Source organism: Polistes dominula, unplaced genomic scaffold (assembly GCF_049000335.1).
Source record: "Polistes dominula isolate Pdom_NZ unplaced genomic scaffold, Pdom_raw_medaka contig_24, whole genome shotgun sequence".
Lineage (NCBI taxonomy): Eukaryota > Metazoa > Arthropoda > Insecta > Hymenoptera > Vespidae > Polistes > Polistes dominula.
The window spans coordinates 4,395,850-4,420,887 of NW_028301150.1; the positions used below are offsets into that span (position 1 = coordinate 4,395,850).

General features: G+C 28.3%; 6 protein-coding genes across 10 annotated transcripts; 3 read left to right on the forward strand and 3 right to left on the reverse strand.

Annotated features, from left to right (window-relative positions):
- Positions 1-119: 119 nt before the first annotated feature.
- LOC107065551 (serine/threonine-protein phosphatase 2A activator) lies at positions 120-2,580 on the reverse strand. Its single transcript, XM_015319370.2, has 8 exons — positions 2,147-2,580; positions 1,990-2,075; positions 1,681-1,884; positions 1,282-1,499; positions 1,068-1,192; positions 848-948; positions 579-686; positions 120-510 (listed from the first exon to the last, which is right to left on the reverse strand). Exons 1-8 carry the CDS (start codon positions 2,172-2,174, stop codon positions 376-378), a joined length of 1,005 nt encoding a protein of 334 aa, XP_015174856.1. The 5' UTR covers positions 2,175-2,580; the 3' UTR covers positions 120-375.
- Positions 2,581-2,932: 352 nt separating this feature from the next.
- On the forward strand, positions 2,933-7,240 carry CaBP1 (Protein disulfide-isomerase A6 homolog CaBP1). Of its 2 annotated transcripts, XR_001475609.2 has the most exons (7): positions 2,933-3,109; positions 3,448-3,641; positions 3,719-3,961; positions 4,047-4,256; positions 4,333-4,658; positions 4,742-5,116; positions 5,254-7,240. XR_001475609.2 is itself a non-coding variant. In XM_015319368.2 (6 exons), the coding sequence occupies exons 1-6, from the start codon at positions 3,094-3,096 to the stop codon at positions 5,058-5,060; spliced, it is 1,308 nt and encodes a 435-aa protein (XP_015174854.1). In that variant the 5' UTR covers positions 2,933-3,093; the 3' UTR covers positions 5,061-7,240. The 2 variants fall into 2 exon arrangements, 1 of the variants encoding a protein (XP_015174854.1); XM_015319368.2 differs by having other exon boundaries at positions 4,742-7,240.
- A 460-nt stretch (positions 7,241-7,700) lies between these two features.
- On the reverse strand, positions 7,701-13,217 carry trbd (ubiquitin thioesterase trabid). 2 transcript variants are annotated; one of them, XM_015319253.2, is made up of 8 exons: positions 12,000-13,217; positions 10,732-11,829; positions 10,356-10,637; positions 10,084-10,285; positions 9,725-10,002; positions 9,389-9,618; positions 8,895-9,315; positions 7,701-8,797 (listed from the first exon to the last, which is right to left on the reverse strand). In XM_015319253.2, the coding sequence occupies exons 2-8, from the start codon at positions 11,466-11,468 to the stop codon at positions 8,719-8,721; spliced, it is 2,229 nt and encodes a 742-aa protein (XP_015174739.1). In that variant the 5' UTR covers positions 11,469-11,829; positions 12,000-13,217; the 3' UTR covers positions 7,701-8,718. The 2 variants fall into 2 exon arrangements, with proteins under 2 accessions (XP_015174739.1, XP_015174738.1); XM_015319252.2 differs by having other exon boundaries at positions 10,356-10,661.
- Positions 13,218-13,416: 199 nt separating this feature from the next.
- Positions 13,417-15,713, forward strand: LOC149030804 (NADPH-dependent diflavin oxidoreductase 1-like). The gene is given in 4 exon segments (XM_089177531.1): positions 13,417-13,773; positions 13,909-14,575; positions 14,577-15,385; positions 15,447-15,713. Coding segments are annotated over 4 exon segments (1,788 nt in total). The 5' UTR covers positions 13,417-13,687; the 3' UTR covers positions 15,673-15,713.
- Positions 15,714-15,809: 96 nt separating this feature from the next.
- Positions 15,810-22,187, forward strand: LOC107065505 (equilibrative nucleoside transporter 1-like). 3 transcript variants are annotated; one of them, XM_089177534.1, is made up of 11 exons: positions 15,859-15,947; positions 16,359-16,462; positions 17,441-17,561; positions 17,634-17,715; positions 17,808-17,947; positions 18,056-18,201; positions 18,290-18,375; positions 18,467-18,613; positions 18,698-19,006; positions 19,085-19,287; positions 19,363-22,187. In XM_089177534.1, the coding sequence occupies exons 2-11, from the start codon at positions 16,366-16,368 to the stop codon at positions 19,475-19,477; spliced, it is 1,446 nt and encodes a 481-aa protein (XP_089033660.1). In that variant the 5' UTR covers positions 15,859-15,947; positions 16,359-16,365; the 3' UTR covers positions 19,478-22,187. The 3 variants fall into 3 exon arrangements, with proteins under 3 accessions (XP_089033659.1, XP_089033660.1, XP_089033661.1); XM_089177533.1 differs by lacking the exon at positions 16,359-16,462 and having other exon boundaries at positions 15,810-15,947; XM_089177535.1 differs by lacking the exons at positions 15,859-15,947; positions 16,359-16,462 and having other exon boundaries at positions 17,436-17,572.
- Positions 20,547-25,015, reverse strand: Kaz (E3 ubiquitin-protein transferase Katazuke). Its single transcript, XM_015319255.2, has 5 exons — positions 24,555-25,015; positions 23,999-24,410; positions 23,594-23,906; positions 23,216-23,525; positions 20,547-23,131 (listed from the first exon to the last, which is right to left on the reverse strand). Exons 1-5 carry the CDS (start codon positions 24,591-24,593, stop codon positions 23,030-23,032), a joined length of 1,176 nt encoding a protein of 391 aa, XP_015174741.1. The 5' UTR covers positions 24,594-25,015; the 3' UTR covers positions 20,547-23,029.
- Positions 25,016-25,038: the final 23 nt, after the last annotated feature.

Sequence of the window (25,038 nt, forward strand, 5' to 3'; positions counted from 1 at the left end):
CGTATGATCACATTTTAGGTTAGAATAAAACAGTTTCATTCATAAGGTTTTTAAGTTTATAATATATAAAAGTTAATTAAAAGTTCATGATATATATAAGAATAACGATCTGTTAAATATTTATTTAACAGTAAGACATATTTATTGAAATATCTTCACATAAAAGTTATAATATTCTGTTGCTTATGTTCTAAAATTCACAAATTTATTGCTAAACAGTAATTCAGGCTATATTTTAATTTTTATAATAGCCTAGGCCTAAATATCACCATATGATAAAAGATTGATTTATAAGATTTTTATAGATAATATAGAAATGAAAAATAAAAAAATTAACTAATGAATTAATTAATTCATTTAATGAATTAAGATAAATTAATGTAATTGCGGTGGTGGTAGTAGTGGAGGATCAAGACAAGCACCTCTGACATTAGGACAAGTAGTGGCTGGTTTTATTGGTAGCAAAGATCCAAATAAAACATGTTGAATTACAGGAAACTTTGATAATACCTAAAATTTAAATTTTAAAATTTATTTCAATTTGGTTATTAATAGTTTTCATTTAATATGAAATTTACCTCCACTTTATACATCTTAATAAGCCCGTTATTAACTTTCGACCATGATGAGACTGCGCTCACATTCCACAATTGATTTGAATGTTCTGCGAATGGTCCTATCTTAACCTAATATGATATATCTGTCATAATTAAGAGCAAATATTGAAACTTAAAGCAACATTCATACAGAAATGAAGCATAAGGCACACAACAATTCTCATATAAATATATTACTCTCTTTACTTCCTATTTAAATAATTTGAATATAATCTTAATCGAATATATACCTTCGAGATAAATTCTATACACCCAAGAAACATGTATTGTTTCGCATGAAGTTCTACAACATCTTGATCTACAAAATGACGAGGTTCGATTCGTGGATGACCTAAAATTATATGTCTTTTATTTATAAAGTATAATTATGTACTATATATTAGATTTTCATCATCTATAACGAAAAAAAAAAAATATATATATATATATCACGTAGAAATAATTCTTTACCGATCAATTGAGAACTTCCCCATATAAAAGGTACAAATTGATAATCATCCAAACTCCAAACACCATGACTACCTGCTGGCTCCATACGGTATGTTATTTGAAGTCTACGTACTAATAGTAAATATCTATTTAAAAAAAAAAAAACATACAATATAAATATAAATATTAATGTAAAGACAAGAACGAATAAAATATATTTTAGAAATATTAATACCTATTAAATACTTTTATAGCAACAGCAATTTTATCATTTTCTTTGAAAGCTTGAATTTTGAACAAACAACATAAGAACATTAAAAATGCCATTTCGTGTCCTGTTCCATAATCGATACGTGTAGCATTGCCAAAACTTTCGTATAAATATTGAATTATTTCTGGTATAGCTCTATGTAATTTTTCTGGTAATGCTTGCTGTAACTCTTCTGTGCCTTTCTGTAAAAATGAACTAATATTAGACTTTAATAAATAATACAAGACTGTTTTAATGTCAAATTAAGAAGCTAAAAGGCTTTGTGCTCAGTGCACCAAATACAAAAAAGGTATCGGACTACCAGATTTTAAGTAATAATATAATAAGTAATATATACAAAAAAAAAAAATATAATAATTGTACCTCTCGCAATCTAGTATGCCAGGTTCTAAAAGATTTATTTCCAAATCGTTGAGGTTGTTCAGTTGGTGGTATCTGCGTTATCCATTCGTCTAAATTATCAATCATTGTTAAAATATTTTTAACCGCTGGAGATTGTTCGCATTCAAAGTCTAGAGATTTTCCTTCTATAGATTTATTTAATGCTAATATAAATCCTAGATATTCCTATGTAATGGATAAAATGTATAAAAATAAAAGACAATTAATAATCTATAGATAAATATTTAACAGCTCATTTAATAATAAATATTAAAATAAACAATAACTTACAAAATATGCTTCGGACTTCTCCCAAACAGCCATATCAAGCGGAACTTTAATAGCTCTACTTGGAACGACGAACACATGATCATCAGCTATGATATATAAAAATAGAAATAATAATTAATACTATTCGTTATAATATGAGATAATAATAAATACGTACGTAATTGTAATTTATCCATATCAGTCATTGTAGTTGATACAATTAATTACTGTTTTAGGTTAATTATCCCTTCAATAATGTTATAAATTATTTGATTATATATATATACATATATATTATAACAATTTAATACTTTATAGAATCTGTCATTAACATTAATCTGATTTACAATAATTCTAAAATTAAAATATAATGCCGGTGTTATTTCACTGAAACATTAACCAACCATAAAATATATTTAGTAAACCATTGTACTTTCTGTTTAGTTTTCGCGTTATAATAAAAAATACATTTCTATTGGTTCACGTTTTTGCATATTGCAACTTAGAAATAAATTTCAACAACCTTTTAATCTTTTTGTTTATAAAATTAAGTAACATTTACTAAAATGAATATTCGAAGTAAATTTTTTAATAGAAACCAATTTTGATTATAAATATTTACTTAATTAAAATATTTCATAACATCGCAGTCTATTTTTATTTTTTCTATACATTTATGTCAACGACCAATAGGATTCGTTGAATTTATACGTCAAATTATTTGAATCTTATCAAAATTCATACACTAAATTGATATAAAAATGTGTATATGTGTGTGTAAATTAATTAACAAAATTAATAAAAGAAGGAAAATTATTATAATAGATAATTTAATTTAAACAAATTCAGTAGAATCTAATTAATTAACATGAATTTTTCTGAAAAAAGAATTGAAAAGAATTTAATTTCTTAATTTTTTATTTGTTGATAATCACAGACCAATCAGAATCGTCCACGAAAAGCTGTAGGCGATCAGACATAACCACTGATAGAAAGAACAATCTTACTTTATATGGATAAAGGACACGTTACGATACGAGTGTGTATTTAATGATTGGTATTTAAGAATTGTTTTTTTTTTACAAAAGAATTTTGTCAATAAATTGTATTGAATTGCTAAGAAAAATGCAGATTCTTCTAGGTGAGTTTAATTAATTTTTAACAAATTGTAAATACGTTTACAGAAAATTATCGTACCGGCTTATCAATCTATCATCGCACATTTCATTTGGTTTATATTTTAATAAAAGTATTTTAAACTAAGATTTTTATTTTTATTTTCATTTAATTATTTCATTTATATCATAACTAATTAGACAAGCGGTGTATCTTACCAATTTATAACAAAATTAATTTTGACAGTTATCACAAATGGGTATTTAAATAAAATTTAAATTTAATGGTATTAAATTTAAAATAAATGTTCAATTTTATTAGATTATTGTTTCTGATAATTTAAATTGTCATTGTGTGTTTCAGGTTTATTAGTTTTAGTTACCGGTGCACATTGTTTATATTCATCTAATTCAGATGTCATCAATCTGACACCAAGTAATTTTGATAGTAAAGTAATTGATAGCGAACATATCTGGATCGTAGAATTTTATGCGCCATGGTGTGGACACTGTCAACAATTTGTATCTGAATATGACAAAGCAGCAACAGCATTGAAGGTAAACTCATAGTAAATGATAATTAATTGATGTTCTTTATTTATCTATTGTTCTGATGTATATCATTTTTTTATTAGGGCATCATCAAATTTGGAGCAGTGAATGCAGACGAACATCAATCTCTTGGATCTAGATTTAACGTACGTGGTTTTCCAACGGTGAAAATTTTTAGTAAAGATAAAAATAAACCGGAAGATTTCAATGGTCCTCGTACAGCAGCTGGTCTCATTGAAGCTGCAACAACTGCTGTTAGTCAGAGAGCATATGCTAAAATAGGTAGCAAAAAGAGTGGCGGTAGCAGTGGTGGTAGTGGTCATAAAGTAAGTTAATCATCTATCAGCATAATATATATGTAAATAAATACAATTTTAAATACTCACAAAAACATCATATTAAAATTTCTAGCAAGCTAAAGATTCTAAGGATGTTGTGGAACTTACTGATGAGAATTTTGACAAATTAGTATTGAATTCAGAAGATATGTGGTTAGTTGAATTCTATGCCCCGTGGTGTGGACACTGCAAAAATTTGGCACCTATCTGGGCTTCTGCGGCTACGGAACTTAAAGGCAAAGTAAAATTAGGAGCTCTTGATGCAACTGTACATACTGTCAAGGTAAATTATTTACTTACTACATGTAATATTAATCTTTACAATTTTCATTATGGTTTGTAAATAAATTCAATTACAGGCTAGTCAATATAAAATAGTGGGATACCCGACTATCAAGTATTTCCCATTAGGCAAGAAAGGTGCTGACTCTGTACAAGAATATGATGGTGGTCGTACAAGTACCGATATTGTTAACTGGGCTTTGGATAAATTAGCCGAAAATATTCCAGCACCCGAAGTAGTTCAAATAGTCGATGAAAAGAGCTTAAGGAGTGCATGTCAAGATAAACCTCTTTGTGTAGTTTCAGTATTACCACATATATTAGATTGTCAATCAGAATGCAGAAATCAATACCTAAAAGTTTTACGCGATCTTGGAAAGAATTATAAAAAGAAAATGTGGGGGTATGTATTCTTATCAAATATTTGATTATTTTTGTTTTTTTATATATAAATATTTTGTTTATATATTATAATTGATGTTGTAGATGGGTTTGGTCAGAGGCAGGAGCTCAACCAAACATTGAAGAAGCATTGGAAATTGGAGGATTTGGTTATCCAGCTTTGGCAGCAGTAAATATTAAAAAAATGAAGTATTCCTTATTGAAAGGAAGTTTTTCATACGACGGAATAAATGAATTTTTGAGAGATTTAAGTTACGGACGTGGTGGAACTGCTCCTTTGAAAGGTGCTCAATTACCTTCTATAATTGAAATTACACCATGGGACGGTAAAGATGCCGAGCCTCCACAAGAAGAAGATATCGATCTTACCGATTTTGTTTTGGATGAGAAAGATGAATTGTAATCATCGAGATATCAATGAAATCTTTTTTTTGTACGGTGCTGTACTCGATTTGTCAGGTATGCTTTTTCCTGAGCAACGATATATTGCATTTCATTCATATGTAACGTAATAATAATCGATAGAATGTGTTTATAAAAAAAATAAAAAAGGAGAGAAAGAAATTATACAGCTTATATAATACTTTGTTTTTCAGCTGTGATGCATTTTAATATTGTATGTATCATTGAAAATCGATCTCCGAGTGACTGGTCTCGTTTGAAATATACGTATCTTAAGTTTCTCAAAATATCGATGCTTGAATTATGGAAAAATATAGTATTATTGTTCGTTGTCGACTATCTGGATAACAAAGTTAATTTGAAAGATATTTTATACGAAAGTATAGTCGAAAGTATGTTTGTGTTGCATAAATTATATTTTTCCACAGTGCCAAGCATTCCTTCCAAGAAAGCTAATTTACATAAATTTATGTAAACTTCTTAAACAGAAAAAACAAGAAAGAAAAAAACGATGCATTTACATATAAAAAAAACATGTAATCCTTGTAACATAATCCCTATTGTTTTAATATTTTTTTATATTTAATTCTAATTTAAATTTTTTATGTCTGTATTTCTTTATTACATATCTATTGTTAATAAGGAAACCGATAATTTACTATATACATATCACAAATAAAGTGTTTGTATATTTATAAAAAAAAAAAGAAAAAAAACAAGAAAAGAAATATATCATGCATTATGTTCATGCTTGTGAGATTTTGTTGTAAAAGTGTTATGTCAATTATCATGTTGAAGAAAAAAAAACAAAATATCTGAATGCTTTATACATTTACGTAAAAATCAATTCCAATGTAAATTATATACATTCTGTATTCTTTCTTTTCACATATAATATGTATTCATTTTAAATCATTTTATTAATCATAATATTTTCTTCCCTCTTTCTCTCTCATTAGAATGAGTCTTCCATCATTGGCATAATTAACATTAGATATGTATTAATTTGTGTAATATTTGGTTCCATTTGAGAAAAAGAAATATAATAATCAATTGTAATAATTATCATGACAGAATAAATTTTTCAACAAAAATAATGTATATATATATATATATATATATATATATATATATATATATATACACATATATATATAAATGTTCCTTTTTCTTTTATACAAATATTTAAGGACCTCTATAGACTTTGTAATAATCTATGAACGATTAATTGATAAATTAATACTACTACTTAGTTTTTTTTTTAATATGGAAGATATAAGAAATTGCAATTTTGTGTTTTTAGTAGCATGATTGATGATCAGGATTAATCTTGTTTTTTGTTTTGTTTTTTTTTAAATAGGTATTAAATAGGCCAGAATGTACCTATTCTCAAATTCATGCAATTAACTTTCTTTATATGTACCCTTATGTGTAACGATACATGCATACATTTGCATAATTTAAAAATTAAGAATAAATCATATATAATCTAAAATAAAAAAAAAAAAGAATAAATAAATAAAAAGACAATAGCAAAAACAAATCCGCACAAAATCGAGAATAGAACCTCTGCTTTTATTAATTTAACTCAATATTTCTTATTACGATTCGTATAATCTTTGTAGTAATAGTAGTAGTAATAGAATTAATAATAGTTAATGATGTTAATAATAATAACAATAATATTAGAATAGTAGCAGTAATAATAATAATAATAATGATGATGATAACGGTGACGATGATAGTAAATGATGACAATATTATAATAATGACTATGATAATGATGCAATAATAATAATAATAATAATAATAAATCATTATTTAGAATTATTGTACATCGATATATTATTTAATATAATCTATATAATATATACTCTATATTAATATAGAATTCTATTTGTATAGATTAAATTTTTAAAACTTTATATTTATCACTTGCCTTATAAATCCTGGCAACGAGAGCAAAAAACACTTATCGGAAATGAAATACGACCGCATAGCATCATTATTAATATTTTAATCACACCACGTGAAGGCTGCCATGTGTAGAGTGGCAGAAAGTTAATGAGAGAAAATATAACGCTTTTTCGTTTTTCAACAAAGAAAGTTAATATCATTGCGATTTAAAAAAAAAAGAAGGAAACAAAATCAAAAAAAAAAAAAAAAGAAATAAAAAATAAACTATAGAATAATAACAAAACTCTTTCAATTTTACTTTTACGAAACAGGATGCACATTACTTATTAATATTGAAATATTGATACGTGTTGTGTATTTTTTTGAAACATATCATATCTTCTTCATAACACAACAACAGGGTTGGTAAATCGCACACTTCATAATGCGATTAGAAAAATGACAGTGCTAAAAGGACTAGACACTACATTAGGATTAGTAAAAACAAAGACTAAATTTAAGCGAATAGTTTAACATTTATAAAGAAATGACTTTTCTTTTTACGATTTTTTGTACTTTTTGATTAGGGTTAATCGTTTTGGCCAAGCCAAATATATATATCGTAAATCTTTGCTCGTTATCTGCAAATACATCATATTATATATTATTGGTGTGTATGTGTGTGTGTGTGTGTGTGTTTTTTTACCAGATATAATAATAATCCTTAATTATTAAGTAGAACTACTTCTGTTTCTTTTTTTTTTTTTTTTAGTTCTTATCGCTTTTAAAAAAAGCTCTTTACTCTCAGTAACGTTAAACTATCTTAATGATTGCGATACTACAAAGTATAATTAATTCATTCACTCTCTCACAGATTTTATCATACGGGAAAAAAAAATACGATTTTCGATTGATATCACAATGCGTTATCAACACACCATAACCAGGAGCAACCATAGAAAGAAACACGACGTGTCCTATCCTGTCTCTCTCAATGAAGAAACATGTCGTTGTATCTGGCTTCATAGTTAATTAACGCAGTTCGTAGTTAACTTGATTCAAAGACAGCTATACACATGAATTTTTCTTTTTTTTAATACTAATTTTAATTAATGATCACGTGGTCTGTATTAGAACCATCAAACGTTTCTTTTCTTTTTTTTTTATACACACTCCGATGAAGAGAGAGAGATGGTTTTGAAAATTTGTAAACATATATGAGATTTTATGGCTATGACTTGTAGATATTATCATTATTATTATCGATAGGACACTACTTCAAAGAAACGAGATATCCTTTATCCACAGTTTCGTTTTCATATATTAATATTCTTGAAAAATTGATGAGACTTTTGTATTACTATTCTATACGAAATTGTGCAAACGATAATATTATCACTGTAAAACCTTAATTTTGTAATTGACAATATATACTATTATATCACACTTATGCATATTTTTTAAGGTATGAAATGTCTCGATTAATTACACAAGAACATTTCTAAATAACTATTTTTATAACAAAGATTAATTAAATAGAGAATCGGAGAAAATTTTTGTATAATAGAAAGATATTGCGAAACGATCATTATCCGTACAACATTGTGCATGCTATCATAATATTGAGTCAAATTTTTATCTTTAAATATATTTTCACCGACTTCGGATCGTAAAGATCTTGCGTTCATAATTCTAGATTTAGCATTGACAGCGAAATTATAGAAAAAGGACATTCTCGTTATTGATCAAGTGCCTGGACATTATTATTCGTCTTCCGTATCACCATCGCTACTGTAATCTTGTAAAGCAACTGGTCTTGAAAATGGTGCATTATTTGTTTGACTGAAAGACAAAATACACAAGTACTATCATTATATAAATTTATTTAAACTTGTAAACACAATACTTATGATACTACTATTCTTAATATTGTACTCACACTAGCCTGCGATAATGATTGAGCCATTCTTCTAACATTTGTGCAACAAGTAGTGGCCTCTTATGCAATTTTTGCTGTGCAACGAGAATACCACCTTCTGTCCTACAAACATCAAGCCAGTCTTTTAAAATAGACTCTTCTCGTCCAATTTCGTCTGGATTCAAAAAGTGAATTGGTAATAATTTATGTTCTCTGTCCATTAATGGCATAAAAGTAGTTTGCATTTGTATTTGCAGTTGTTGTAATGGACCATTTCCTCCACCGTGAGAAGAAATCGGTGGTATTCTAGAGGACGCATATGGTTCGATAGGAACCAAAGCTGTAAAATGACCACGTGTATAGCCCAATGCTATGGGAGAACGAATACAAAATGAAGGTTCCCATAAAAGTGGAAGATAAACGCCTTCGAACCTTGCATAACCTAGATAATTAAATAAAATAATGCATTAGAATATTGAAGGAGATATAAACTATTTTTTAAAGTAGTTTCTTACCTATGTCTTCACCACGGAAACTTTTAACATATTTAACACCATAAACAATAATAGGTCTTCTTAATATATGTGCAAGTGCAAATACATGTAATTGTTCTAGAGCGCTGCCAGGTTGAGCAGCTGTTGCTAATAAACTCTCCCAATCTTCTTGCCATTGTGTTTCTTCTAATGTAAAATCTAACATTCTTGAAGCTTGCGATGCCTCATACTCTCTCCATCGAGGATAAAAACTGAAGTAATAATTATATTACATACAAGATAGAAATATATTAATTACTCATTTTCTTAATGTGATTAACAAAAATTTTTTGTAAATTTATCTTAATAATTACTTACAATTGTCCTGCTTGTTGTAAAGAATCGGCAAGAGCTCTTCTTAAAGCATTATCTCTATCAAAAACACCCCAGGTAGCTTGCATAGCAGAATCTAATAAACAATCCCCGGCAGATCTATTCCAAAGTGCATGCAAACGGCTGCCTAATCGCTCTGTTATTTCTAAGGACCAATTTAAAGCAGGTGGTTCGCCACCACCTCCTTCCAGCTGTTGTTGAGCTTCTTTATCCAACAATTCTTCTAACATTTGTTCTTGCACTATACTCGGTAAATCTTCCACCTATGTAAAAATAATGAATATTTTTTTAGATAATTTTAATATAGCATCATTATTTAGAAAGTGAATTTTTTTTATAATAACCTCTGCAGGCAGTGCAAATGTAGCCATATCAGTAACAAAATAACAAGAGAAAGAACCCTTGCGTAAACGAATATTATTCATTACATGCCTACGTATTTGAGCAGCCAAATCAGGTGCTACGTAACTAGGTACTCTTTTTACACCAGAACCGGAACCTTCTATTTGCGATAATAATGTAGCTAAAATATCTTCTCGTTGGAACCTAAAAATAAGGAATAAATGAGATGTTTTGAAAATTTTATATTTGTAAAATGCAGGAACAAAAAACAAACCTGATTGCCAAATGTACTAAAGTATGCCCAACGTCGAAAGCACTGCTTCTGTTTAAGAGTAGTACTTCAGAATGTGTTAATTGACGAGCTGGATCACCACCGCTTGCTAAATATGCTTCAACGGGTGCATTGTCGCCTTCAACGATACCAAGACATGCATTTAACCAGCACCAATCCGTATGACGTCTTAATTGCTTCAATCTACGCTCATAATCGCAATTGTTAGGAGATTGCGGTGTTGATAAACTGTCGTTTCTACTATCGGTAAATCTGTGTGAGCTTCTATAAAATACAACACATTTGGTACTATGTCATTAGGCAAATAAATTAAAATCATATTGGAATTAACTGATAAAGTTAAAGCTAAAGTAACCACCTTCTTGCGATAGCAGAATTCTCCTCTCGTTGCGTTTGATGAATATAAGGTGCGTGAGGTGGAGAAGGTAAGCTGCGTTGATTATGATCTCTCTCAGGACTCGGTAAAATTAAACCTACATTAGCTGCAGATCTCTCTCTTTTATCTTTTTCTTTTGGATGAAAACACATAACGCATTTAGTAGCTTTTGGCCAATTTTCGTAAGTACATACAAGACAGGACCATTTTTCAGGATGAGCATTAGTCTGTACATTATAGTACCTTTCAGGATGCAAATTTATTGCCGGTGGATTAACTTGAGAATTAGAGCATAAGTTAGGCGGAGGATCAGCTAATCTAAGTGGCGCTAGATGTTCATGTAAATTGGAAGCTATAGAGTTTATTGACTGATTGTGTCCAGCAGGTTTCTTATTACTGCATTGAACACAGCGTGAGGCATTTTGAAAATTGAGATAGGTACATATGCCACATGACCACATTCCTCCAGCTGGTACATTATGACTATAGTTCTGAGAGGTTTGATTATAAGAATCTGTTGGACTTATATGAGATACAGGACCAGAAGCAACGTTTGATCCTGACCTTTGTGGACTTGTATTACGTAAGCGATAAATATCTTCACCCAATAAAGGCTTGGCACCTCTACACATTGTGCATTTCAATGATGAAGGCCAATTCTCATACGTACAATATTCACAAGTCCATTTTGACTCTGCCTCTTCAAGTCTGTTATTCATTTTCAATGAATAATTCTTGATAGTGAAAACTCTGTTGTACCTCTACCATACACACAAAATATCTTATTAATATTTAATTTAAATATTTCTTTCTTTTCTTTCTTTCTTTTCTTTTCTCTTCACACAATTTTACAACAATATTGTTTGTAATAATAAACAGAATATAAAATTATGATATTTAGTAACATAGCAATAAACTACACTTCACAGCATATATATATAGCATTGAATTTAACTTGCTTTGGCAGATATGGTTGTCTTGTACTTTTTACATAATAAACTTTTGGTCATGGGGCAAGCATTTTGATTGGAAATTATTATGGAACTCTAATTCTTCCCAAAATACTGAAGATGTTAATATCTGAAAAAGAAACAAACAGAACAATAACAATCTCTATCAAATAATATGACAATACTTTAAAATTTATTTAAAAAAAAATAGAAATAGAAATAGAAAGAGAAAGAGAAAGAATGCAAAAGTTAGAAGAAGATAAACATAATTATTGAGAGTAATGACAAGAATAAATTTACCTGGTGAAATAGTACGTCGATTTTAAACGGTTAGCTGTCAGGCATACATAATAAGTTCCATTGAAACGATGACGATGATTCCAATCAGCTGGCTCTCGTAAAAAAGTATAGATGATGAAAATGAAGAAGATGAAGAAGATGAAGAAGAAAAAGAGGAGAGAATAAGTCTCTCTGTCGGTCTCTCATACACTATTTCGAGCACTCCACAGTAGGCGCATTTAACAAAGGATGATGATAATAATAATAGAGGTTAAGACAGAAGATTCGCGCGTCAATAAACGCAAGGGCGAAAGTAGGAAATTTTTTTTCTTGGCGTTCGAATCGGTGACGTTTTCCTTTCCGCCGAAGAAGACACGATGGCCCAAAACCCATCGAAGGAGTAAGCAATGGGATTAATGGATAAATTTTAATCGAGACGAAGAGTCAACGAAAGAAGAACAACAAACGTTTGGAGCTTTTGCACTCGCTCATTCACTCACTCACTCACTCACTCACTCACTCACCACTCACTCACTCACTAACTAACTAACTAACTTATTCACTAATTTGCTCACTCACACACTTAGATTTTCAAATGAAATAAGAAAAAACGCACTTTAAACGCAAGATCCGTGGCCAAGCACGAATGTGTCCTTTAAACTTTACGAATTGGATAAATTCATCGTGTCCAGTTTTCCATCCGACACGAGAAATCTGTCGACTTGATCGAGAAAGTAGGTTTTGACAGTCATCCGCAGCAAACAGACGTCAGTGCTGCCAACACCGTTTCGCTCGGATTTGCCAGCGTAATATGTGTGCATGCATACGAGATACGACGTTCCGCTCTGTTACGTCACGGATAGGATACTGTGAATACGCTAAAACCGACAATGATCTTTCTAACCTCATCTTTGGTATTTATACCTTTGTCTCTCCCAATCTATTGTCATTTATCTATATATCTAAATATTTAAAAACGCCGAATCCTTATCTACCACTTGTCTCTCAACCTTAATTATTTTTTGTCATTTTTTGTTTCATACTGATTCTTCTTCTTGACCTTTGCAACCTACGTACACAACCTACTACATGTAAATACATGCGTCCTTGAAATTAATATTTCAATAAATACCACGCGTCAATAGTAAACGTCGACTTTTTAAAATATGAGAAAAATCTTAGAAATAAATAGGGAATGTAAAAAATCAAAAAAGTAAGAAAGACGCGCGAAATTTTCCAATTCCTCCTCCACCACTTTCCCAGCCACTTACTTACTCCCCTCTCTAACCCCCTCTCCAACGTTCTAATTCACAGCGTCCGAATGATTCTCGTTCATGCGACGAACACGCGTAGAATATTTTTTTATTTATAAATACTTCAGGCCACGTGCCAAAAAGCAGGATTGTCAGCCTAAATGTTGGCTAACCTTGACATTTAATTGAATCAAAAATTGTCATCATATAAATTCGTGTTGATTTTATCGAAATAAAAATGTTATCTTTAGAGTGAAAGATCTCGAAATGATTATCGAGAGAATCAAATTCACCTGAGCCCACCTTCAGTTGAATGAACAGTGACGTCACAAATTATCAGCTGTCCAAGAAAAAGCACTCTCGGGGTTAGTGTTGGGTCGAAGTATTATTATTCTGTCCATTAACTAATCAAAAAGACTATTTTTTTCTTAGTTGGCATAACAACAAGTTGATATAATGAATTTTAGTATAACTATATTATATGCCAGCGAAACCGGAACAGCTCAAGATGTGGCCGAACAAATCTGGAAAAGTGCCAAAAGGTTTTATTGTTTTTCTTTCGGTAATTTATTTTTTTGAAGAATTAAAGAATAATATGACTGAAATTGTTTAATAACAAAATAATTATGTTGATGTTTTATTTAAGGTATTGTTTAGAGTTTTTATTTTTATTTTAGGAAAGGATTGAACAGCACAGTATCTGCATTAGATGATTATGATTTAATTCATTTTGGTTTGGAAGATGTAATGGTCTTTGTTGTTGCGACAACTGGGCAAGGAGATCCTCCTGATAATATGAAACAGTTCTGGAGATTTTTGTTACGCAAAAGTCTTCCTCCTTCTATGCTTAGTAATGTTAGATATGGCGTCATTGGTCTTGGGGATAGTTCGTATAAAAAATTTAATTTCGCTGCTAAAAAGCTTAATAAAAGAGTAGCACAACTTGGCGGAATAGAACTGTTGCCGATAGGTCTAGCGGATGATCAACATGATTTAGGTATAGATGCCGTTCTTACTCCCTGGGTAAAGAAATTTTGGGAAAAGATTGCTTCTATTTATAATATTCCTGAGATAAATATTAATGATAACGTTGAAGGAATAATTGAAAGATACAAGGTTACTTTACTTGATGATAGTAAAGAAAAATCATTAATGGAAACAGTTCATTATTTGGAGACTGATATTTATACACGAGAAATGGATCTAAAAGATGAAATGAAACTAGGTACTGTTATCGAAAATACAAGAACTACTGCTGAAGATCACTTTCAAGATGTTAGATTAATTAAAATTCTAAAAGAAGATATTATGTACGAACCAGGAGATATAATTTATGTAAGACCAAAAGAATTCTCTAAAACAGATAGAAAAATTCTTTAAAGTACTGAATGACAATAACATCCTACTTTATCCTGATATGATTGTTCAAGTGTCGGAAAAAGAAATAAAAGTACCTTATGTTTTAAGACAAACTTTAACCCTTGGAGAAATTGTAGCACAGTATTGGGATTTGTCATACAAACCACGAAGATCTACCTTTGAAGTATTACATCAAATTAGCGAAAATGATTTGGAAAAAGAAAAACTTCACGAATTCACCATACCCAGTGGTCAAGAAGAATTATACAGTTATGTTAATAGACCACGAAGAAATATTATTGAAGTTTTAGCAGATTTTCCGCATACTACGAGTAAATTAAATATCCAAATATTATTTGAAATCATGTCACCGATTAAACCACGTGCTTTTAGTATTGCATCAAGTATGAGAAGTACAAAAAATGAAATACATATATTAGTTGCCGTTGTTAATTATAAAACAAAACTATTAGAACGTAGATTAGGGCTATGTTCAAATTGGCTAGCAAGTTTAAAAGTTAATAGTAAAATCATCTTTTGGATGCGTAAAGGAACTTTTATTTTTCCATCAAACGTGCCAAAAATTCTTATTGGACCTGGTACAGGCGTTGCACCATTTAGATCGTTACTTTTAGAGAAAGCTGCCACAAAACAAGATCTCAGCGCATGTTTATTATTTTTTGGATGTAGATACAAAGAAAAAGATTATCATTGTAAAGAAGATTTCATTGATTTAGCCAGGACAAATGGTCTAAAATTGTTTACTGCCTTTTCTCGAGATCAAGAGGATAAAATGTAAGAACCTATATAAAAAATAACTTCTAATTTCTTTTATTACTTTCTATTCATATTTCAGATACGTGCAACATATTATACGTGAAAATAAATCATTGTGCTGGGAATTTCTTCAAAATGGCGCTAATATTTACTTGGCGGGCAGTTCAAAAAATATGCCGGACAATGTTCGTGATGAATTTATCGATTTAGTAAAAGAAAATGGGAAATTGACTTACGAGGAGGCTGTAAATTTTATAGAAAATTTAGCAAAAAATAATCGTTATCAAATTGAAACTTGGTCTTAATTGATAAATAAAAATAATGAATATGCATAAACCATTAGAAAGGTATAAATAATAATCTAATCCAATACATACATATATGGAAAACGTTTTACACGACAATTACACATGTACATTTATTTATTATACATAGATATACATATTTATATTTTAATTTGTAAATTTATATGCAATTATGATGATGCTGCTATCGAGAAGGGTTCTTAAAAATACGGTCCTGGATATTGGTGCACTTGATCAGCATGCCATCTTGCGGAAATGCATTAATACGATGCCTGGTAAGGCGTAGAACGAATTTAGAATTCTATATTAGAATTTAACCTGTAAAAAAATTAGATAAAATGGTTAAATTCCGTGTGCTAGTGTCATTTCATATTTTCCATTTTAATCTTTTAGATTAGTGTATTTGTACAATTAGAATATCTTTTAACCCCTTAAGTTAAATATCGAAGTTCATCGCACGATAAGGAATCCAATGAATCTATTCGTTGGTTCGCACATGGCGTTGAAAATAAGAGGATTGTACAAATTTCTATAAAAAAACATTTCATTTATCTAATCAAAGTCTCGTTTGTTTTAAAACTTTATAACATATATATATCATTTATCTATCGATTATTATTAGAGATGCATTGATTATAAAATCGCGTGTATACTTTTTTTAAATCAATTTAAGTTTAAAATTGTAGTAAAAAAATGGCGGGTAGTTATACGAAGAAAGAAATTGGCGCGGGTCCTGAGGAACAAACTCTTTTAAAAGATTCCAATGGAGCACGTATTGTCCCTGCTAAAGGTATTTTTTTCTGTATCTGTTCTTTAATCACACAACCTATTTTTATATCATATAATTTTATAACTTTCGTTGTGTTTTATATTTCTAACTTAAAAGGTTATTCTAAAGTGGTAACCTTAATGGTAACTTCTAAGGGATGACTTAAAAGGACTTGTTTTCTCTTCCAAGAATTATCTTTTTTTTTGTACTTATCTTAAAAAGGACACGGTTGCTCAAACTGGTTTGACTTAAATCTTCATTTTGGTTTCAACAGTCAGCTTACAAGTCTTTTTCTGGTGGATATTTTACTTAGAATACTTTTGGAAAACACTTTGTTAGTTTAAAGATAATATTGAAATAGAAGAAATAGGTTTTGGTCAAAGTCTACTGCGATAAAGCATAGTAATCGTATGGTACGAACATACAATTATCTTCAGTCTAGCTTAACTAACGTCTAAAATTTAATTTAGTTTCAGTTAGTAATTGGAATTGTTTACTTGTTATGTGACATTATTATTAGCAACATTCTAATTATATTAAATTTTTTAAAGATTTAATGGTGCTAATAAAAAATACAATAAAAATTACAATTAATTTTGGTATATAATACAATTTTAAGTTCTTATGATTAAATTTGCCTTTAAATAAATAAAATATTTACCATTGTTTTATTAATTCTCAGTAACTCGAGTTTTGTAGTTCGTGACTAAAAATAAATTTTTAGTCCTCAAAATATAATTTAAGTTAATTGAGAATTGTCGAAGATTATAAATTTATTATTAAATTTCAAACTAAAGTTTTGTCAATTACAAAAAAGAAATTATGAAAAAAATGTACACTATATGTGAGAACAAATTGTATAATACATTTGAGAACAAAAGTAAATTAAAAGTAAACAATTTTCAATCTATTGGTATGTGACTTCTAAGTTACATAGGACTATGAAAGGTAAAAAGAAAAAAGAAGTTTATAAAAATAATTAATATTTATGTATTATAGGTAGCGAACCTGTACGTCTTTCACCAGGTTGGGAAGGAACTGGAAGACCTGACGACGAATTAAATTTTAAAGGTGTAACTATGGATCAAGCCGATTTAGAAATAAATCCTCCAAGTGACAGGTACATTTAGTGTAAGTTAAATTACAAAATATATAAAAAGATAATGAAAATATTTTACTTGAATTTTTTTAGATTAAATTTAGTGTTTTCGATACTAGTACTTCATGGAATTGGTATTTTAATGCCATGGAATATGTTTATAACAGCAAAAGATGTAAGGATTATTTGTTAAAAATATTTATTTATTTACTTGTTTTTAAATATATTTTTTTATATTTATATAATTAAAATTTGTTATTTTTACAGTATTTTGTCAATTATAAGTTATCCAAAGAATATACAGATATTGAGAGTAATTATTCGACACATTTTCTCTCATATCTGGGATTTGCTTCGCAAATTCCAAACTTGTTATTTAATTGGTTAAATATATTTATGAAGCTCAGGTATGCATATTCCTTATGATATATCAATTTTAATTTTATGTATAAATGAATTGTACATTATGACTTAATATTAATGTTGTATTAATTACTTTTATCTTATCCTTTTAGTGGAAATTTAACAACACGTATAGCATGGAGTATCTTTACACTAGTTCTTATATTTGTATTTACCGTTATATTGGCAATGACAGATAGTTCTAAATGGCCTGGGGTTTTCTTCTGGATTACAATGGTTTCCGTTGTAGTGCTAAATAGTAAGATCTTATTTATAAAATATATAATTATATACGTATATTAATAATTATTCATAAATAAAGACATTTACATAATACATTTCTGCAGCTGCTAATGGAATTTATCAAAATTCGGTATTCGGAATGGCTGCTAAACTTCCTAGCAAATACACAGGGGCTGTTATTTTGGGTTCGGTAATTATAAATATCATAACTATTTTATTTTTAAATGAATACTCATAACAACAAGTAAACGTTATCTTTATTGTAATTATTATTTTTACAGAATATATGTGGAACGTTCACAGCTTTAATCAATCTTATTTCTCAAATTATGGCACCAAATGCGCGAACTGCAGCTATTTATTATTTTATAACAGCTTTATTTATTCTTCTAGCTTGTTTCGACACATATTTTGCTCTTCCCTTAAACGTAAGACATTTTCAATTTTTAAAAATCTATTATTCTTATGAAAAGAAAGGAAAACATTATATTAACTTTGTCATTATTTTGAAGAGATTTTATAGATACCATGAATTACTCAACCAGAAGGAGTTGAATAAAAGACAATTGGAAAGTAGTGCAAGAGGGAAAACAGAAAAAATACCTTATTGGAAAATAGTATCACAATGCGCACCGCAACTTTTAAACATATTTCTTGTCTTTTTTGTTACTCTTGCTTTATTTCCTGCTGTTCAATCTGATATAAAAGTATCAAACACAGATTTTATAATTTCACCTGATTTTTATGTTAGCGTTATGTGTTTTCTGACTTTCAACATTACCGCTATGATTGGTAGCTCCATTGCATCTATCGTTCAATGGGTAAATAAATATTTGATTGCTTATTACTCTTTCCTTATATTAACGTTGAAATATAATTCTTTTTTTTTCTTTTTTTAGCCTAGCGAAAAATATCTGATAATACCAATTATTTTACGAATATTCTTCATACCGTTGTTTCTTTTCTGTAACTATCGACCGGCGGAAATAACAAGATATCTGCCAGTGTTTATTACAAATGATTGGGGATATTTGGTTATCGGCATTTCGATGGGTATCTCTCATGGTTACCTTTCATCTATTGCAATGATGTATTGCCCCAAGTAAGAGTACATTCTTTGAAAATGAATATTTCTAATTGATAGAATTGCAATAATTCATATGTTTGTTATTTTTAGAATGGTAGATCAACAATACTCCTCAGTAGCTGGTATGTTTGGTGCAGCTTTACTGATTACTGGTATTTTTAGTGGAGTCTTGTTTTCTTTTGTTATGCCAATGATCATATCTTAGAGAGCATTGGATATTTTATCATTGGATATTTTGACATTTATCGACAAACATCGTTTGGAATTATTTTCTAAGATTTCAGTTAATGCCAAAGATCGTTATTATTTTAATTCAACATTTTGTGTTACTAATTAGAAATGAATGAAAAGATCAAAGGTACATGGTTATTATCACAAATAATATATTTCGATATAATAACTTGTTCAAAATATCATAATAAATTGGACCAATCAGCCTTAATGAGGACAAAATTATATATGTCATATTAGGTTCTACAGAAATGCCTGAATTAAATATTACAAAGCCGCTGGAAAGTAAGCACATAATTTCAATTTCTCTAAATTCTACGATTAAGTAATTCCAACTGTGAAATGAAATTTAAAACGTATCATCTCTCGTTTCATAAAAACATTTTTTTCTTTTTTAAATAGAACGATCTGAAGCAACAAAAAAATTGTTAATAGAAACAAATTTTGAACAAGCATTTAAACTGCTGTTATTTGTATTTTAAAATTACACATCACACATGTTTAATAAATATGTCGAGTACCCATCATAAATCGGATTTGTTTCCTGTGAGGCCCAGAATTCAAGTTCGACTGTCGTTTGACATATTAATCAATAATATATCTACGCTTATAATTAATCTATTTGCTTTAATACTATAAATGAGATTATTTTATGTAACAATTTTCTTTTATCTAACTTTTAATTTCGATAGAGGAGCCCCCATGGAAACAACAAAGATTTAGGTGGACTTAGTGTTCGACTATTACAATACCCCTTTATGTATTTGCATGCTAGGAGATGAAATAGAAGAAATTGAATTATTAATAAATTTATAGTTTGTGATATGAATGTTAATAATATTATACACTCATAAGGTTGTAGTGTTTTATATATTTTTACTTTTTATTTCTTGTTGATAAGTCATTTGTAATTGTTCTACTTATTTTCTTTTTTTATCTTTGTTACACATAAATGTGACACTTATTTTACACGAAAATATACTCAATAGCAGCAGCATCATAATATGTTCTTAGATAATCATTATGAAGGATAACATCACAAGTTATCTTTTTTTTAAAAAGCCATTATAAGTGACCAAACATAGTACATAAGAAAATAGTAAAATTAATACGAATATGTCTACGCGACTGTATTATTCTATACGAGTAAATGATTCATGATAAAACAGACAATAATGTTACATAATACGCATGCAAAATTAATAATGAAAAAAGTAAAAATTATTATAAACAGATAGCCATCTTTTTTTTCAAACAATTTAGATATCACATGCTTGCATTTTTTTACAAGTCTTAAGATCAATCAAGAAATTTACATTATTTTCATAATATGGCAATCGAAAAAATTTCTTACACGACGATAATATTAATAACATTTCGAAAGAATAAAAGTACCAAAGAACATGTAATAATTCATGACTTTACATGATACTTTATAGATTTTTTCTATATAAAAAGTAGAAATGGTACGTTGAAGATGAAATTGAAACAGAGATTTACAATATATAGTAAAAATGCACACACACACACATACACACATATATATATTGCTTTGGTTACTTTTTTATATTTATACACAATAAATTTGAAATATAAATAATATTTACACAGATTATTACAATTATTGGGTAAATAGAGAGATCAATTTTATTAGATCTCGTTATTTCTCCATTTGTTTGATACTTTAAGGGTGTTAAATATATTTTAAACGAATGAAACAAAAATATACAATTAAAATATTTGATTAAAAATATTCTCATTTATAATTTATAATTTGAAATTAAGTTTATATTATTATACTAATATTCTAATATCTTCTTATTTTGTTATTGATTAGGCATCGCACAGATATTTGTAATTTGTACATTTAGTTTGTTCATCAGCGAGCTATATTTTATTGTAATAAATAAATTATAAATCTTATGATTATTATATTATAATTATTAATATTATTATAAGAACAAATTTTTACATACATGCTTATATTATACGCTTTATTAATATTTAAAAAAATAGAATTTTCCAACCTTGCACGCCTTATAAAATAAAATTTAAAAAAACCTATAAAATACTATTTACGACCAGAATTACAAATGTAATAACGATTTTTATTCCGTGCATATGAGATAAGCGATGAATGTAATGTGTGCATCTATGAGACGAGTGTACGTGTATTTGTTACATATATATACATATATATATATATAAATACTGTTTTTACACTTTAATAGCATTATTTATCTATTACATGCATTCAAAATATAATAAGGCATTATACTTGCCTTTGTTATTATTCTATTGTTATAATATAATCTAATAATAAAAAAAATTCTTATTGTAAAATACAGAATTTGAATTCCTAAAAAAGGGACAATCCTTCATGTATGTATATCAATACAGACAATAAGTTAAAACAAGAAAAAAAAAAAAGGAATTGCAATCATTTGAATAATTAAAAAATAAAAAGAAACTGACAACTGATCTGATGTAAAAAAAAGCATATTTTTATAAAAAATATTAGAATATGTAAAAACATATTTCGTTTGTTTTTTAAAATAAATACATATCACACATATGCATTAAAAATTTAGATTAAGTATCTTCATCAAATATCTTTCACATAAAATTGTATAATTATATTAAATATTTATTGTATAATATATTAAAATAATATATTATTAATAGTGCAATCATTTCAATTTATGTATATATACAATACATCCTAATAAGTAGTTATTAAATTAGGCTATTAATTTTTTAGTACCAAGGTAGAATTGTGAACAAAAAATTTGTATAATTTATGAATGACGATGATGATGATTATTATTATTGTTGTTATTATATTTATTGATCGTATTTAATAGTTCCAAAGAAAATAATATTTATTTATACATTTTTTATAAACTTATGATTATATTCATATTAAAAATAATACCTAGGTACTAGAGAATTAGTTTATGGAATGATAAATTTATCGACTTATTGAAATGTTTGGAATGTGTATAATATAAACATAATTTTTTTGTAAAGAGCAGTTACAAAATTCCAAATATATATATATGTATTACCAAAGTTATATAATTACCTGAGACCTTTTAAATGCTTACCATAGAATACGGTGTTCATAAACGTGTTAAGAAAAAAAAAGAAAACTAATAAAATTACATAAAAATAATATTATTCAGAATTATAATAATACACATAAAAATGATATATTTTATTAATGTATATTTTTTGGATATATTATTAAATTAGTATAAAAATAGTTTTGTAAAAAGAGGTTTGTATTTTCCTCTAGTAAATATTTATTACATAGCACGAAATAATAATAATAATATATATATATATACTTAAGTATATTTATAAGTATATATATATATCCTTTAATATCAACAAAAAAGGAACAAAAGAAAGAGAGAAAAAAAAATAAAGAAAAATGATAAACGCTATCTAAACAAATGCCTATTTCTGCACAAAAATTCCCGTTGTTTTATGTATTATACAGTTTAAAATATAACTATTCATTTTACATAACATACACTTTCTCAATCTTTTTATAAGGAAACTCTTCTTTGGTCTTTGGACAAATTACGATACCATTATTTTCTTGTGCCATTTTTTCCAAAGCCTATAAGAAAAAATATTTATTATAAGGATATGTGTTTAAAGAATGTATCCACATATTTGTGTACGTAACTTCAAATTTACTTACTTGTTCTCCATAAACATATCCATTTGGCATCATCATTGGTTGATTATATTCATTTAAAGGCTTGCCACTAATACTACAAACAAGTCTTGATTGAGAACAATGAGCGAATGGTAATGGAGCTGCCAATTCATTAAGCGCTTCATTACACACAGGACAACTTGGATTTCTGCCTTCTTTATTTGCACTGTAGCATTGAGGTGTTTTTAGAGCAGATAATCCTGCTTGCAATGCTACTGTAAATACGCTTTGACTGGCTAATTGGAAAAGTCTATAGTTCTCATGTCTAAATTGTTCTATTAGTCTATCCCATCTAGAAAAAACAATATCAATGAGTTAAAATTTATATATTGTAAATATATGTTTAACAAGATAATATACCTTTTTTCATCTAACAAGTCCTTATACGGACTGAGATAAAGATTAGCAGGAAACGCCAGTTGTCCCATGCAACATTGAATTTCTTGTAACTGATAATCGTCGTAATTGGCAAAACATTTTCTGGCATGTTTGACTGCGTCGAGTCTTCTATCTGCTCTTACTAATTCAATAAATTCTTGTACGCGTAAATTAAATTCCATTGTACTACCCAATTTTCTTAATTTTGATCGATTGTCATGACACCAACCGATGCACCTTGAAGTTTCATGATTCGCTAGAGACTTTTCTACTTCTCTAGATACCATAAAAACATCTAAAAATTATAAATTTTCTTCTTTAGCCAATGATTCTTAAGGTAGATCAAAATTATATCAAAAACATGTAATAAATGGTAGTTTATTGTACCAATGTTAGTTAGATCCCTCAGTTCACTGCTATCCGCTAATTTAGTTGCTGTTTTGTAGTAGCCTTTCCGAAGAAAATATTCGACCAACATACGATCTAATCTCTGCCTTCTCCATTGATTAACAGCACTGGGAGCTGTATTGACATGCTGTTTCAAATGATCCAAACGTCTTTTGCAAACCATACCAGCTTGCAATTCTTCAGCAATAGATTCCTCTGCTTTGCGCTTCAAAACTTGAAGTCTGGCTACTACACCACCTAAAAGTCTAGTTATTTCTCCAGTAGCAACACTTGCTTCATCCTCTTTTAATCCTTTCTCTAATTCATTGGTTGCGGTTTGTACGTGTGACACTTCTCTGTCTAATGTCTTTTGAGCTGAACGAAATTTTTTATTTAAAAGTTCATATGGAACCTGCATTATCAAAAAGTACAAAAAAAAATTTTAAAAGTGGAAGGAAAACACATGTTAAAAATAATTTAACTAAGTTTTATATATGTTAAATATTTTGAAATGTAATTATTTTTATGAGATATTAATGGTTTTTAAATGATTTACCTTCAACGTTGGATGTTCAAGACTTTTCACGTCTGACATGTCGAATGATTAGTGAAACTATCAAATATAATTTGAAGTAATTATCGTACAAGTCAATAATATTCACTCGAACAATAAGACACTATTTAAATACTGGTCCATTTCTACGTACGACCTCAACAAGTAAAATGTAATAAGACAATGACAAAGGGGAAAGAGAAAGAGAGATATATTTGTGACAAATATATGATGGAACGTCAGATTTGTATTTTTCTTTTCTAACGAATCATTTAATGTTATTTACATACGTTGAATGTTTTTAAGCCGCGTTTTGAAAGAAACCATGAAGTGCAACAATATTATTATTTGTATTTTGTTTTCTTCCAATCAAATATTATGAAATAATTTTAAACTTTCCTCGTACAAAGAACGTAGTATAAATGCTACGATATTTAGTACTAAATCTTAATCTTTAATTGTTAAGTATCCTATAATATATGTTTAA